This window comes from Eptesicus fuscus, chromosome 6, assembly GCF_027574615.1.
Source record: "Eptesicus fuscus isolate TK198812 chromosome 6, DD_ASM_mEF_20220401, whole genome shotgun sequence".
NCBI lineage: Eukaryota > Metazoa > Chordata > Mammalia > Chiroptera > Vespertilionidae > Eptesicus > Eptesicus fuscus.
This window is the reverse complement of record NC_072478.1, coordinates 34,222,590-34,237,088: the sequence shown is the minus strand read 5'-3', so window position 1 is coordinate 34,237,088 and position 14,499 is coordinate 34,222,590. Positions and strand designations below refer to the sequence as shown.

Sequence of the window (14,499 nt, the reverse complement as noted above, 5' to 3'; positions counted from 1 at the left end):
AGTTTGTTGGGTTAGGGTTCATTTGAGGTTTTATTGCTTTGCGGAGCAGAGGCTTTTACTTTCTAAGTGAGCATTCCCCATCGGCTCCCTTTGGGGTGGAGATCGGAGACGGAGTTCCCTGTGTGTAAACCAGTAGGGAGTTCTCTAGAGCTTGTCCTCATCCTGGAGCATCAGAGAGGGGTGCCCTCAACCCAGGCTGCATATTAGAATCTCCACGGAAACCTGGAAACCTCCCAAATCCTAACCACATCCCAGACCAATCAAACGAACATCTTGGCAGGGGGGGAGGGAGGATTTGAGGACCCAGGCATCAGTGGTTCTTAAAGTGCCCAGGTACTTCACAAGCCCACTCTATGGGGTGAGCCATTGCCACAGGCCCACGGGCCATGCTCATTTTTGTTGCCAAGCCGTTGCAAGCCAAGCAGAACAAGTAGTCTGGCCAGAGTATGCTGGCGGAGAGGAGGAAGGTGAGCCAGGTCGAGGACAACCATGGGTAGTGGATAGAGTAATACTCCATAAGAGGAGGGAAGAGCATTAATTGTTAGGACTAACTTGGCTGCCAAAGGCTCTGTTGGGTGCAAGTTCCTCAGCCAGGGACTTGACCCCTCTGGATGCAGGAAATCGGAAGAACAGATGAGTGACAGTAGGTAGGTGGGACATGCTTTATTATGAGCAAGGCAGCCAGCAACTGGCTGGTCAGTGGCAGCTTATATACACCCTCAAAGAAACGAGGCCTCGTGCCAATTAGTGACGCTCCCTCACTCACTCGCTCGTGCTACATTAACATAAACAGGTTATCTAAGACGTCAGCAGTCAACAGAATGCGTGGGTGTGGGGGCAAAAGGAGAAACAAGATTAGAGGGAGTCCCATCCCTCACTCCATTACCTCTTTGATTCTTACAACAGGCCTGTGTGATTGCAGTTATTGTGCCCCTTTTACAGATGAGTAAACCAAGGCTCATAGAAGTCAGATGACCTGCCTAGACTTATATGACTAGTAAGTGGCAGAGCCAGAGCTTGAACTCAGCCTTCCCCTCTGGGAGTAGAGTACTTTGGGGAGAGAGAGAGCCAGGAGATGAAGCTGGAGAGATAGCTCTCCTGCAGAGGGCGCTGCTCAGACATGCCACTCTGGCTGCAGGGTAGAGAATCTCTTACAGCAGCGACTCAGATTCTAATGTGCATACAGGTCACTAGTGTCTCTTGTTAAAATGAAGATTCTGATCCTAAAGATCTGAGGTGGGGTCCATGATTCTGAATTGCCACCGGGCTTGAAGGTCATGCTACCCTGCTGGTCCACAGACCACACTTTGAGAATCAGGACTGATAGGCAGGCAAGACTGGGGCTAGGGGACTAAGAAGGGACCTCAGAGGGAAGCCCAATGATCCCCAAGCCAGTATCCTGAGCCCTGTCCCTTTTGGCGTGGGGCTCGGCCAGTGCGTGGGCTTCTGGGAACTATTCACAGCATCCTGCATTGAGGGTGCAAGAACCCAGTTCTTTCAGAAGAGGGTATGTGTAAGGTCAAAAGCAACCCAAACACAAAAGGGCAAGCAGATCAACTCGAATGCATGCAATTCTGCCCTTTTAGGAGATTAAACGGTAACAAGGCAACTCGTAAAATCCTTTGATTGAATTAAAAACAAGATTTCAACATTTTAATAATAAACCCATTCTTCTATTTTTAAGTCTCAGTCAAAACAGTAAACTCCGTCATTGTTTTTTTCTAATTTATCATCTGTTAACTCATTCAAGGTATTATTTAAAATTACCATTTTTTTTAACTCAATGAAAGTAGTTTCAAATAACTTTTAAGCCCAGAATCAAGTTTTCTCTCCACCTGAGCAGGCGCTCTCTGCTGATTTGTCCGGCTCAGGTGCAGATTTTTTTCTCCCCCTGAAGTGGCCGAGAAAACAGACTAGAAATCTGTAATTCCATCACCTGTGGCTGTTTTCCCTACAGAAAGCCAAACACTCAATATGACCGGAGCTTTGGCTCAGTTGTGGGTTTGTGCCCAGTGGTTCTCTGACCTTCATGAGGCGGTCCCAGCAGCAGTTACCGAAACCAGCAAGGCGTTGGTTGTCCATGTTGACCCTTGTAGAGGCAGGCCATGTTGGTCTGGAAAGATGGGCTTGTCCACTCCCTGCCTCCTGCAAGTCCAGCTCAGAGACACACAGTGACTGCCTGGATCTTGACTTGTTTCCAGGGCTTTAAAGGCTCCCAGCAGCTCCCTCAGGGGTCTCCTCTCCCTGTCACTTTCCAACAAAGGAAATGACAGTCACTCTTGACTGCCCCCAGGAACTTGCAAGTAGAATGTGTTTCCTGTGGGTTTTTTTCAGGCTCCTGTGTTGGGAGATACAAGGAAGGTGTTGCTCATCAAGGTGTAGCTATTGGCATTGCCCCTCCAGGTAGGAAGGCCTGAGTGTTCAGACAGGGCTGCCGCCTCTGCCCTAGGTGGCTTTGGGCCACCTGGCTCCTCCAGGCCCACATCCAGCTCTGCTGTTCACGGGAGACAGACTCAGTACCTGGTTATGTGGCCGTTGTGCAACTCTGATATTTCCAGACTGCTCACCTCGCCAGAAGGTCGCAGTCTTCAGCTTCCCACCTTCGGTCAAGTGGCCTGGGCTGGGGAGGGCGCAATGTTCCAGGAAGGGGGAGCTAAGAGAGCGCAGGGCCCTGAAGCAGTGGGACTGAGCCCTCTGGCTGAATTCAGAGCATTTCACAAATGCGTCTGAGTGTGTGTGATCCCAGAAGTAGCAGCTGGGGGAGTGTGGGGGGGGAGGGGTTGGAATAGGGGGAGGGGGAACTCTCTGTCTTCTCTTTAATTCTGCTGCAGTGTCCCCCTTGCCAACCTGAAAGGCAAAGAAAAGGGAGAAATCTTCTGCTTGGCCCGTGTGATGCCAAATGAAAACAAAGCATTCCAGCTTTCTCCTAAGGGGTTGTCTTTGTAGCGAGAATCCCTGGGCTTTGGCAGATATTTTTCTTCTAGCTTCACGCAAAGTGTTGGATCCCTACAGACAGAGCCCCTCAAAGGTGTTTATGGTTGTTAGAGAGAACAAAAGGAAACCTGACAAGTTTTCACCATTCCAGGGCCTGCTGTGGCAGGAGGCTGTAGCCTTGGACTCAACTGGCCCCTCTGTGGTGGCAGCTTGAGTTGCTCCTCCCCTGGTTAACCCTCTCCTGCCTGTGCTGGGCAAGCAGATGACTGGGCTGTCCAAGCCAAGTCCTCTGAGGCCAGTTTTACCATTTCTGCTGAATGAGATGGCCGAATGATAGTTCAAACTCACGGAGCATCTTTCGATGGGGATGGAGGTGAGAAATGTGAAGATGGCGGCCACATTAACGCCTTCCATCTAGGGAGCATTTTGTGATCCCAAAGGCACTGATACATACCGTTTTCGGTGGCTTAGAGGTATTTGCTATTCCCATTTTATAGATAGGAAGGCTGAGATTTAGAAAGGATGAACCCGAGGGTCACAGAGGCTGACATGCAAGGGTGTGTCTAAACCAAGACACAGACCTGCATGTCCTGGCTCTGGCTCCAGATATTTTTCCTTTGTACGAGGTATAGATACTGGCATCAAATGTTTGAGTCAGTGGGGCCATGATTTGTCAAAAAGCCCACATTTGAAACCCTGCAGTTGTAGAAAGGGACACGTGTAAAGGGTTACAGAGAGCTATTAGCAATGTCTCATAACAGCCTTTAGCAGGGACAGGGCAGCCATGCCCATTCTATGATGAAAATAATAACTTGTTCAGAGCCACCAGCTGCTGGCTGAGCAGGGTTAGATCCACAAGAGAATTCCTAGTCCAGGTGACCCTTTGCTGCAGGTGAAGTCTTTTCAGTCTGTGTGGAGCCTCTCAGCCTGTCCACACCAGCGAGCTGCAGGAGAAAAACAGTGTTCTGTTCCTCTGACCAGAGGCTGGCCCTTTTGTGGTTATTACAGAATGTATAGACAAAGGTGTCAGCAAAGGAAATAGGTCAAAACAACAATGGTCTTTCCTTCCTGGATGCTAATATCATTCTTCAGACTTTTCTGTAGTTTCTGAGATGTTTAAATGGAAATATATATAACTAGTGGACGGTGCATGAATTTGTGCACGTTGAAAGGAAATTAATTAGAAGAAATATTTTAATATTGCTATTCGCCCTTACTCTATAGTAGAAGTGTCAACCAAATTCACGATCGACAATGACAGATGGAAACACACCCTTGCGACTGGCGCCAATGAGAGCTTTATATGTATCACACATGCGCAAGTCAACTTAGCCTTTTATAGATATAGAACAAACTTGCTTAATAGACCTACTTTCTGATTTAGCTAAACTTTTTCCAGCCCAGTGAAGCATTCCAATTTCTCAGGTAATTGTCAGCAACACAGCAGTAAATATCAACATGAAGCACATATTATTGTAGATCACAAAGGGAGAACAAAGGGTAAAATATTTAACTGCATCAGTGTTTGACTCTATTCTGTACAGTGAGAAAACCTGAAGTCATTTTCAAGGTCCACCATTTCTTACTTCTTTTTAGTCAGGTCAAGTTTCTAAACTTTCTAAATCTCTGTTTTCCGGCGAATGAAAAGAAAATAGGATTCCACCAAGTCTATCTACCTACTCCAGGACTTCTGTGGGGGTCAAATGAGATGAGGCACAGAAAATGCTTCACAGACATTTGGTTACAGTATAAACTGTTTCCACCTGGGTATAAAGCAAATCGTGTTACTGGGCTGAAGAAACTGCAAGGAGGCTAGTCATAGCTAGGGAGAGGAAGCCAGGTATTGCTACTTGACGTCATTACCTGGACAGAGGGAAGGACAATTAGCATATTAGCCTTTCATATAGATAGATCAGGGAGAAAAAAGATAAAAAATAAAAGACAAAAGAAAGATAAGAACCAAATTCCTCTCTCTCTTGCCAATGTAATTGGTACACATTTCTCATCTTATATCCTGCAGATTTAAAAAAAAAAAAGTGGCATAGAATCTCCTAGAATAAGATAAGAAAAATGAGGCCTGCAATCCCCAGAAACTCCCTACTCAGCGTGAGAGCTGATGAGGTGGGGACTGTGGACCAATGAGATGAAGTGGACTAGGAATCAGGAGGTCTCCCCTCCCCTCCTTTTCTTGGCTGTCTTGCAGTGCAAAGGAGAGGCAGAGGGAAGGAGAAGAGGTCTGATTGTTGTGTCCAACCAGAATAACAGCACGAGGCAGTCTCGGGCTCTAAGATACAGGCAGGGTCCTTTGATCCAGTCCTCTGTCTATTCAATACAACCCACATTCACTAGTGCCTGGGCCTAGGTGCTGGTGTGGGTGGAGGCCCAGGCGAATGTCTTCATGGGGTTTCCCCCTTTGTGGAGGAGACAGACAAATAAGCACAGTGACAAGGTGTGACAAGAGCTATATTAGAGATACAGCAAATACACTTCCAGAGTGCTTGGGGGAGCGGAAGTCCACGCTGAGTGGTCACCGTGTGCCAGGCACAGTGGGCAGTGAGATTAACCAAAGGGAAATACTCAACCCCCCGACCTCCTCAGCAACCAAATCCACACCTTTAAGCATAACTGACATCAAGCTTCTCCTTATTTCTCCTATAATAATGAAAACCCAGTTCCTCCGATGGCCACCCTCCTGGTTTAATAACTATACAACCTGCTAGTGTCTAATGGGTAGTGTGGGTGAGGCTCCAGGACTTGTGTTAAAAATACGGAGCCCTCCCGACTCTCCGTAGAAGTTCTGATCCCATACACCTACAGTAGTGTCAGGAGTTTAACAGGTGCCTGTGGGTGATTCTCAGGCCATTGGCTCATTAACCGGTCACAGGCAGAGTGGGAAAAGCATAAAATTTCTAACTAGATTAGACTTCCAATTAGGTTGTACCACATCTTAGCTGGGTGACTTTAGGAAAACCAACTAGCCTAGCCCTGGGCTTTGTCATTGTAAAATGGGGATAATAAATACCTACCTAGCAGTGAGTTATGAGGGGACAGTGAGGAGGGCAGGAGAAAGGCACTGAGCACCTGCCAAGGAACTAGGTTATGCGCATTCATACACATCACATCATTCAATAGGCACTATCACTACCCCCATTGTACAGAAGAGAAAACTGAGGTAAAGCAATTACCTATGATCAATCAGCAGAGCATGGATTTGAACCTATATCCGCCTGACCTCTGAACCCCTGCTTTGAACGGCTGCTACCAGCCAATTGCTCCTGTGAGCAAATGAGTAGGAGTACACTTTGTATTTTATAAAGTTTTATGCTCATTCAACACATTCTCTCAATTCCTGAAACTTTGGGACATTACTCTCCAAAGTTTACTCAATTTAGCTCTCTTTCTAAGTACTCCCCTCTCTCTCTTCCTTATTATAAGATGAAGGCCAGGTCTGGTGGCAGATGGGTTCAGAAGGGACTGTCCAAGCCTGAGGCATGTCCTTGGCTGGGCAATTGCTTTCTGAGGGATGTATTATTTTACAAGCTTCTGGACCCACCCCCTCTCCCCAGGCTGCTGCCAGGGTCTGAAAAACTGGGCACTGCCCAGTGAGTGTTGGTCATGTCCCTGTGTGCGGGCCTGAACCAGTCACAGCCAGTGAAGAAGACTGAAGCAGACAGAAGCCGGGGAAAAGTCACAGAGAGGCTCATTCAAGGCACCAAGTCCTTGGCAGCGCGGAGAAGGGTTCCATGTCTGTGCCAAGAGCCTGGCTTTCAGGAGCCACAGCTCTCGATCATCGAGCCAGAAGGCTGCTCAGGAAAAGGCAGGTTCCAGGAGGTTGAGAAGCTTCTCTTCTCCCATCCAGCTCTCCCCTAAGGCAGGCACCCATCCAGCTCTCCCCTAAGGCAGGCACCCATCCAGCTCCCACCAGGGCAGGCACCCACCCAGCTCCCACCAGGGCAGGCACCCACCCAGCTCCCACCAGGGCAGGCACCCACCCAGCTCCCACCAGGGCAGGCACCCACCCAGCTCCCACAGGGCAGGCACCCACCCAGCTCATACCCAGGGCAGGCACCCACCCAGCTCCCACAGGGCAGGCACCCATCCAGCTCCCACCCAGGGCAGGCACCCACCCAGCTCCCACAGGGCAGGCACCCACCCAGCACCTGTGACTAGGGAGGACAAAACCTCCCCTTTCTTACTGTGCTAATTCTAATAGTGCTAGTTAGAATTATGAGCAGAACCCTCAATCCTAGAGCAGGAAGGAACCAAAGGAATGATCAGCCCTGAGTTCTTAACAAGGAAAGATGTGCAGAGAGATTCTACGAGGGCCCATCAGACAGCTGTTCTCCAGCTCCGGCCCAGCCCTCTCTTGTCTCTCACTCGTGTCAGCAGCCCCCCTGGTCAGTGCTGGCCACATTTCACAGTACTCAACAGTTCCAGAGACTTCCTGAGTTCCCCGGGGGCGGGGCAGGGCAGGGTGGGGGTGTTATCAAAGAAATGTGTGGATGGTCTTTCTCCGTTGCTAGTGGAAGTGGGGTTCTTGGGGTGCTGCTGGAGTAAGTGTTTCCGGAGGACACCAAAGGAGGATGAGATGTGGTAGAAAGCTTTATTTGCTTGGAATTACATTCCTTGGTTTCTAAAGTTCCATTTTCCTTAATCCAGTCCTGAGGGGGGTTCAGGAGAGCTAGAGGCAAAGCCAGAGTCCAGGTTTCCATTCCATGGTGGAGCTGGGTCCAGGACAGCACATTTTGTGTATCCATTCTTCCATCAATGGACACCTGGGTTGCTTCCACCTTTTGGTTATTGTGAGTAGTGCTGCTGTGAACGTGGGTGTACAAGTAGCTGTGTGAGTCCCTGCTTTCCTTTTTTGTGGGTACACACTGGAAATGGAATTGCTGGATCATGTGGTAACTCTATGTTTAATTTATTGAGGAACCTCCATATGTCATCCACTTCATTTAATGGCAGGCTCTGTCTTCATCTCACCAGCCCAGAGGCAGGAGTCAGCCGTCTTCTAACTCCCCAGGAAATCACTAGTGACCCACGAGACTTGACTAAAGAAACCTCACAGCAAACCACTTACACACTCATTTTAGGTCTTCCTGCCCCTGAGTTTCCTGGCTGGCCTCCCTCCTGGGTGTCTCCTCTCTCCCCAGTTGGGCCTCTCACCACCCCGACACCTCACCAAGCCCAGCTAAGGCAATCTCCTCCTGCAGAGCAGCTCAATTGCCGCCTTTACTTCCTTAATCCTGCCCTTGGGGGTTCACCTTCTACCTTAAGAAACAACTTGAGAAACATTCTTGTCTGACGCAGGAAACACACCTGTGTTGGCTACTGTCAAGCATAGACCACAAACACTGTTATTCCAAGAGACCACTGGTCACCCGCCATCCCCTTCATGTGCTTTCTCCCTGATGGGAACACACCCTGTCACCACAATGCACTGACAGCGAGGCAGTGACATTTCTTGCTCGTTCACCAAGTGCTGTACCCTAATTACAGGATTGCTGGGATTACGGGCCACACCTCTGAGAATCCAGCAAGCGCCTTTCTCCCTGGGACGGGGGATTAGAAACTGTCACGTCCTGCAGTTGGGTGCTGGCCAGAGAATGCATTAAAACCACATCGATAGTGGAGTCACTGGGCCCAGCATCTCAGTTTCTTTAATAAAGTCTTAAAACTGGGAGGCCCTGACTGGTTTCTACATCCCGCACCTTGGTCTGGAGAGAGAGAAAAGACTTAAACCATGAACCGCTGACCTTTATCTGACTGGCATTGTTCAGCTTAGTTGGTATATTGCTTGCCACCTAATTTGCTTCTCACAGTCCCTGGACCAGGCATTATGCCTTTTCTGTAGATGAAGAGACAGAAATTCAAGGAGCATTAGTGACTTGCTCAAAGCCACACGGCTTGTGAGGAGTAAGTTTCAGCATGAGCCCAGATTCTAACCCCAGAGCAATGAAGTCCCCGTTTCTGCTGCCCCTGGGGCCCAGCACCCCCCACTTCAGGTCAATGGAAAGGCCACCAGCTCTGGGCTCTGACGGGCCCCAGGGTGATCCAAGTGCCACCATGCACGTCCCTTAACTTCTCTGAGTTGGCTTCCTCAGCCATGAAGCAGATCAAAATACCCATCATCTAGAGTTGTGGGAAGATGCAGTAAATAATATATGGGAACCATCCTCAGGAACTGCCTCTCTTCTGACCTACTCTACACAGGATCTGCAGACACGTTCATTGAATTTTTCTGAAAATATTTAATTTATAAAAAGTTTCTTACCTGTGTGAACTGTGAGGACATTGTACTAAGTGAAATAAACTAGCCACAAAAAGACAAATATGGTAGCCCTAGCTGGTTTGGCTCAGTGGATAGAGCGTTGGCCTGTGGACTGAAGGGTTCCAGGTTTGATTCCAGTCAAGGGCATATGCCTGTTGCTGGCTCATTCCCCAGTGGGGGGTGTTCAGGAGGCAGCCAATCAATGATTCTCTCTCATCATTGATGTTTCTATCTGTCTCTCCCTCTCCCTTTCTCTCTGAAATAAATAAAAATATATTAAAAAGAAAAAGAGAGACAAATACTATAGATTTTATTCATATGAGGTTTCTAAAGTAGTCACAGTTATAGTGACAGAGAGTAGAACGGTGGTTGCCAGGGCTTGGAAGGGGAACAGGAAGTTGTTTAATGAGGACAGAGTGTCAGTTGTTGTTGTTTTTTTTAATTTATTTATTGATTTTAGAGAGAGGGGAGAGAGACAGAGACAGATATCAATTTGTTATTCCACTTATTTAAGCATTCATTGAATTAATTGGTTGATTCTTGTATGTGCCCTGATTGAAGATCAAACCACAATCGTAATATATCAGAACAACGTTCTAACCAACTGAGGAAGGGATGTGATAGTAACTCCAGAGTTTCAATTTTACAAGATGTAAAGAGTTCTGAAGATGGATGATGGTGATGGCTGCACAACAATATAAATGTACTTAATGCTACTAAACTGTACACTTTAAAGTGGTTAAGATAAGTTTTATGTTATTTGTATTTAATCACAGTTGAAAAAAAAATTCTAGAAAAAATACCACCTCTGAGCCCTGCACATTTTGCTTAGGTGTCCTCAGAGGCAGTGGGAACTTTTTTCTATATGTTACAGTCGGGTTACCTTATAACAGGGACTCAGTTAGTATTTAAGGTGCAAAGTCCCCCTGGAAAGCCCCTGTGTGGCCCACAGAGTAGATGAGAATAGGCTAGCACTGCCGATTTTTCTTGTAGAGTTGGCACAAACACTGTTACTTTGAGCATCAAATGACAGAGCTGATTTATGTTCAGGAGTCATAACAAAATATATATTCCAAGAGACTCCCAGGGTGAGACGCACACATTATGAGGAGCCCTCAGAGCCCAGGCCTGCGGATTCCCCGCCCCTCCTCGTGTTGGGACACAAACCAGCAGAATGGGCAGTCACCAGCCCTACTGGATTGTGATTTTCTTTCTCTTCTGCAGAGTTGAATGGGTTCGTGAGGTGGCTCCAGCAAGGTGGCCTTTGTCCCGTCAAAGGGAACTGGGCATGTGCCTTACTATCACCCCTCTGACCAGCTGACTCTGATGGGTTTTAAACCCTAACTCATTGCTCTGACCTTTGACCAGATCTATTGGCCATAGAAAAATGGCCCTTTCCTCCCACCAGGTACCCACTGCAAGCCACATCACATCCCAGACACCTGCTCAACCTGAAAGTCTCCAACTTTAAAGGACCTTTTCAGACCAAAGATCCAATTCCTGAGTCCAAAGTTCAAATCTAAATTATAGGGTTCCTAGCTTTTCACAGATTTCTCTTCAAATTATAAAATACCCGAAAGGAGAAGTGGTAGAGTAAAACTCTCAGAAGACCTTATCAAATGAAACAGTGGCTGTGAGCCAGCCTGTCTTTCAGACAGATTGGAACAGTGTCTCCTTCAGAGGGTTTAGGCAGCACCTAGCCCAGTTCCAGGCATGGCTGAGGCCTCCAAATGAATAAATGACCAGCTACCCTGGGGCACACCTGTCTCGTTAGTTTGGTGTTCATCGAAATAGATTCTGATTGGCAATAACTTTAGGTTGTTATGCCTAAGGATTGAAAAGTACGTTACTTAAGTGAAGGCTATAAACTTATATCCTGATTCTGCCATTAAATACTTTGCTTTCCCCAAGCAAGACTTTCTATCTTGATTTCCCTCATGTATAAAATTGGAAGAGATCTGTAGAAGTACATAAAAATGAATGAAAGAAAAAAAATGAAATGCTTACTAGTGAAGTCGCTTATTTTTTACCCTGCAATGCATGTGATTCCAAATCTGAACAGGCAAAAGTGAGAACATTTGGATTTATTTACATAACCAGGGGGAGGGTCCCTCTGGGACCTCAAAGTTGATTTTTCTAAATCAGTTTGGCTCCAAGCACTGGGCAAATGACACAGCTGAGACACAAAACCATTTAAAAAAATACCCACTTTCGAACACAGGCAGAGTAAAGGGTGAGAAGGAAGCAGGTGCAGCTGGTGACCTTGTGACAGTGTCGTTAATGGAAAACGCTCTGCGCTAGGACCCTCAGGAGATCCCTCGAGCTCCAGTCCCACCTCTGCCAACGCACAGCTGTGAAACTGAGCAATCACTGAAGCTCCCCCAGACTTGTGAAACACTCAGACTGTCCTGGGGGAACCTCGGGACTGGCTGTGTGGCACCAACCAGGTTAACATGTAGATGAATGATGGAAACCGTATATATTAGACCAGGTGCGAAGTTACTATCACATCCCTTCCTAATAGGAAACACTGAGGCCCTAGAAATATTATGAGCCTCCTACTAGGTCCCTGAGCACAGAACTCACTCCACACCCCCACACTCCGACTCTACCCGAAGAGGCCCAAGGACTTAGTTGCCAGTAGGCTTGGGTTCCTGAATCTCGTTGTCTGAGTTCCTAATCCCAGCTCTGCCATGTGTGTGCTTTGGGACTTGACACAGTGACCTACTTGGCTGAGCCTCTGCCTCTTCACATATAAATTGTGGAGATGATGGTGAAATTACTTGATGGAATTGTAGAAGATTGACTGTTGCATATTAATAAACCCTGTTATGGACTGAATGTCTGTGTCTCCCGCCCCCCCCCCCCCTCCCCCCGCCAAATTTACATGTTGAAGCCCCAATCCCCAATATGATGGTATGGGCGGGGGATCTTTGGGAGGTGATTAGATTTTGAGGTCTTGAGGGTGGGCCCCCATGATAGCATTAATGTCTTTATAAAAAGAGAAAGAGAGATCTTTCTTTCCATCACATGAAGACAACAGTGAGAAAGTGTCCATCTGCAGGCCAGAAAGGGGTCCTCACTAGGAACTGAATCAGTTCGCAACTTGATCTTGGACTTCCTGACCTTGGGAACTGTGAGAAATTAATGTCTGTTGTTTAAGCCTCCCAGTCTATGGTATTTTGTATGGCTGGCTAATACATACCCAAAGAGCTTAGAACAGTATCTGGTTTATAGGAAAACATTCAATTAATATTAGCATATATTTATGTTTGGCTCTTTTGAAACTTTATTAAGAAACTAGTAGCCCGTTTGCATGAAGATTCATGCAATAGACCTTCATTCACCTGGCTGCCTGCACCAGTTTTCTGCCAGCACCGGGGACCCAGGCCTTGGCTGTGGCCACCGCCTTCTGCCTTCTTTCAGGGTCGGGGCTTGGCCCCGGGCGGTGGCCTTGGGCTCGGCTGAACCCAGCGTCCCTGCTACTGAACGCAGGAGCCAACCCCCAGTGGTTTCCTGCAATCCTTGCAGACTCCTCGCTGGTGCCCAAGGCCGGGAAAGCCTCCGCCCGAGGCTTTCCCAGCCTTGGGCTCTGCCGCACCCCAACGTCCCTGCAACGGTTTCCTGGTGGGCGTGGTTGGTGGGCATGGCTTGGTTGGTGGGCGTGGCTTGGGCGTAGCGAAGGTGCGGTCAATTTGCATATTTGTCTATTATAAGGTAAGATATTGCAGGCATTCTAAAATGTTTAAAGTATAATAGACCCCTAGCCAGTTGGTTAGTTGGAGCATCTTCTTATACATAAAGAAGATGCGGGTTCGATTTCTGGTCAGGGTGAGTATAGGAAGCAACTGATTGATGTTTCTCTCTCACATCCATGTTTCTCTCCCTCTCTCTGTCTAAAAAATAAAATCAATAAACTTATCCTCAGGTAAGGATAAAAAAATTTTTTTAAAGAAGAATATACCCACCACCCGACATAAGATATAAAACATTACCAATACAAGTGGAAGCCCCTGTATACCTTCTCTAATCACATTCCTCTTTCCTGCCCAGAGCTGACCATGCTCCTGAATTTGGTATTTATCATTCCCATTAATTTCTTTATACGCTTACTCCATCTGTACGTATCTGTAACCAATGAGACTGGGCTGGAAATACGCCAGAACTGACATGTACTTCTTCCAAAAGGATTTAGACATAGGGTCTAGCTTAGCACAAAGTGTTGTTTGGCAAGCACATTCTCATTTGTCACCTCCCTGTTTGCCTTTTCACTTCCCTGAGCTGGGAATGTATTAATATCTCCAAGTGGAACAATTGCTGAAGCAAACCATTAGTTAAGTCTCCTATTAGCGGTTCTGTGCTTGTCAGAGACTATGGAGCTGCAGCCTTCCCCCTTCTCCCCTTCCCCCCATCCCGGTCCTTTCCAGCTCAGCCCTGACGCCCCTCCTCCCTTCTAGACCGAGATGCGGCTGCAAGACCAGCAGCTCGCCAGACAGCTCATGCGCCTGCGCAGTGACATCAACAAGCTGAAGATAGAGCAGACCTGCGACCTCCACAGGCGGATGCTCAACGACGCCACCTATGAGCTGGAGGAGCGTGATGAGCTGTCAGACCTTTTCTGCGACTCCCCATTGGCCTCCTCCTTCAGTCTCTCCACGCCACTCAAGCTCATTGGAGTCACCAAGATGAACATCAACTCCCGGAGGTTCTCCCTCTGCTGAGCAGCCCTACAACAGGGCAGAGGAGCCAGAACAGAGGGTTTGGGAAGCGGAGAGGGGGCGTGGGGAGAAGGGAAGTGAGGCTGAGACACCTCAAGTAGGTCTCCCCAGAGGCACAGCTTCCCTGAGACTGGTGAACCCTGGACCCCAGGGCCTGTCCTCAGGGGATCTCCTTGGGGCCGCAGCTTTGGAACCCAACATCCCCATGACTGGCTCTCACTTAATACCCACAGAGTCCTGCAGAAAGGCCACTCCATCCCAATGTTCAATGCGACTTGGGTTTCCAGCATGACACCTCTCAGTCCTCCCCTCAGTGATCCATGTTCCTGTTTCTTGGAATCACTGGTGCTATGAGAACTGGGATCCCAAAGGGGGGTGGGGTGGGTGGAGGAGGTGGGCAAAAACTGTGATTATTGCAGAAGGCTTCCCCATGGGCATGGAGCCCCCAGGCAGAGGTGATTAGATATATCAGATGTGCCCATCTTGCTGTGGCTGTCCTCTAAGTACTGGCTCGAATTCACCCTAAGTAGATGACACAGCAACCCTGACAGGGACCCACCAGAAAAGGAAAACCAA

General features: G+C 47.9%; 1 protein-coding gene across 2 annotated transcripts in view; it reads left to right on the top strand.

Annotated features, from left to right (window-relative positions):
• The window catches only part of FAM167A (family with sequence similarity 167 member A), a 34,343-nt gene extending 20,065 nt beyond the window's left edge, over positions 1–14,278 (top strand). For both annotated transcript variants that reach the window (XM_008150763.3, XM_054717626.1), the window contains one exon: positions 13,663–14,278. In XM_008150763.3, the coding sequence (XP_008148985.2) occupies positions 13,663–13,926 (264 nt within the window). In that variant the 3' untranslated portion in view covers positions 13,927–14,278. The remainder of the gene's footprint in view (positions 1–13,662) is intronic.
• The last annotated feature ends 221 nt before the right edge of the window (positions 14,279–14,499 follow it).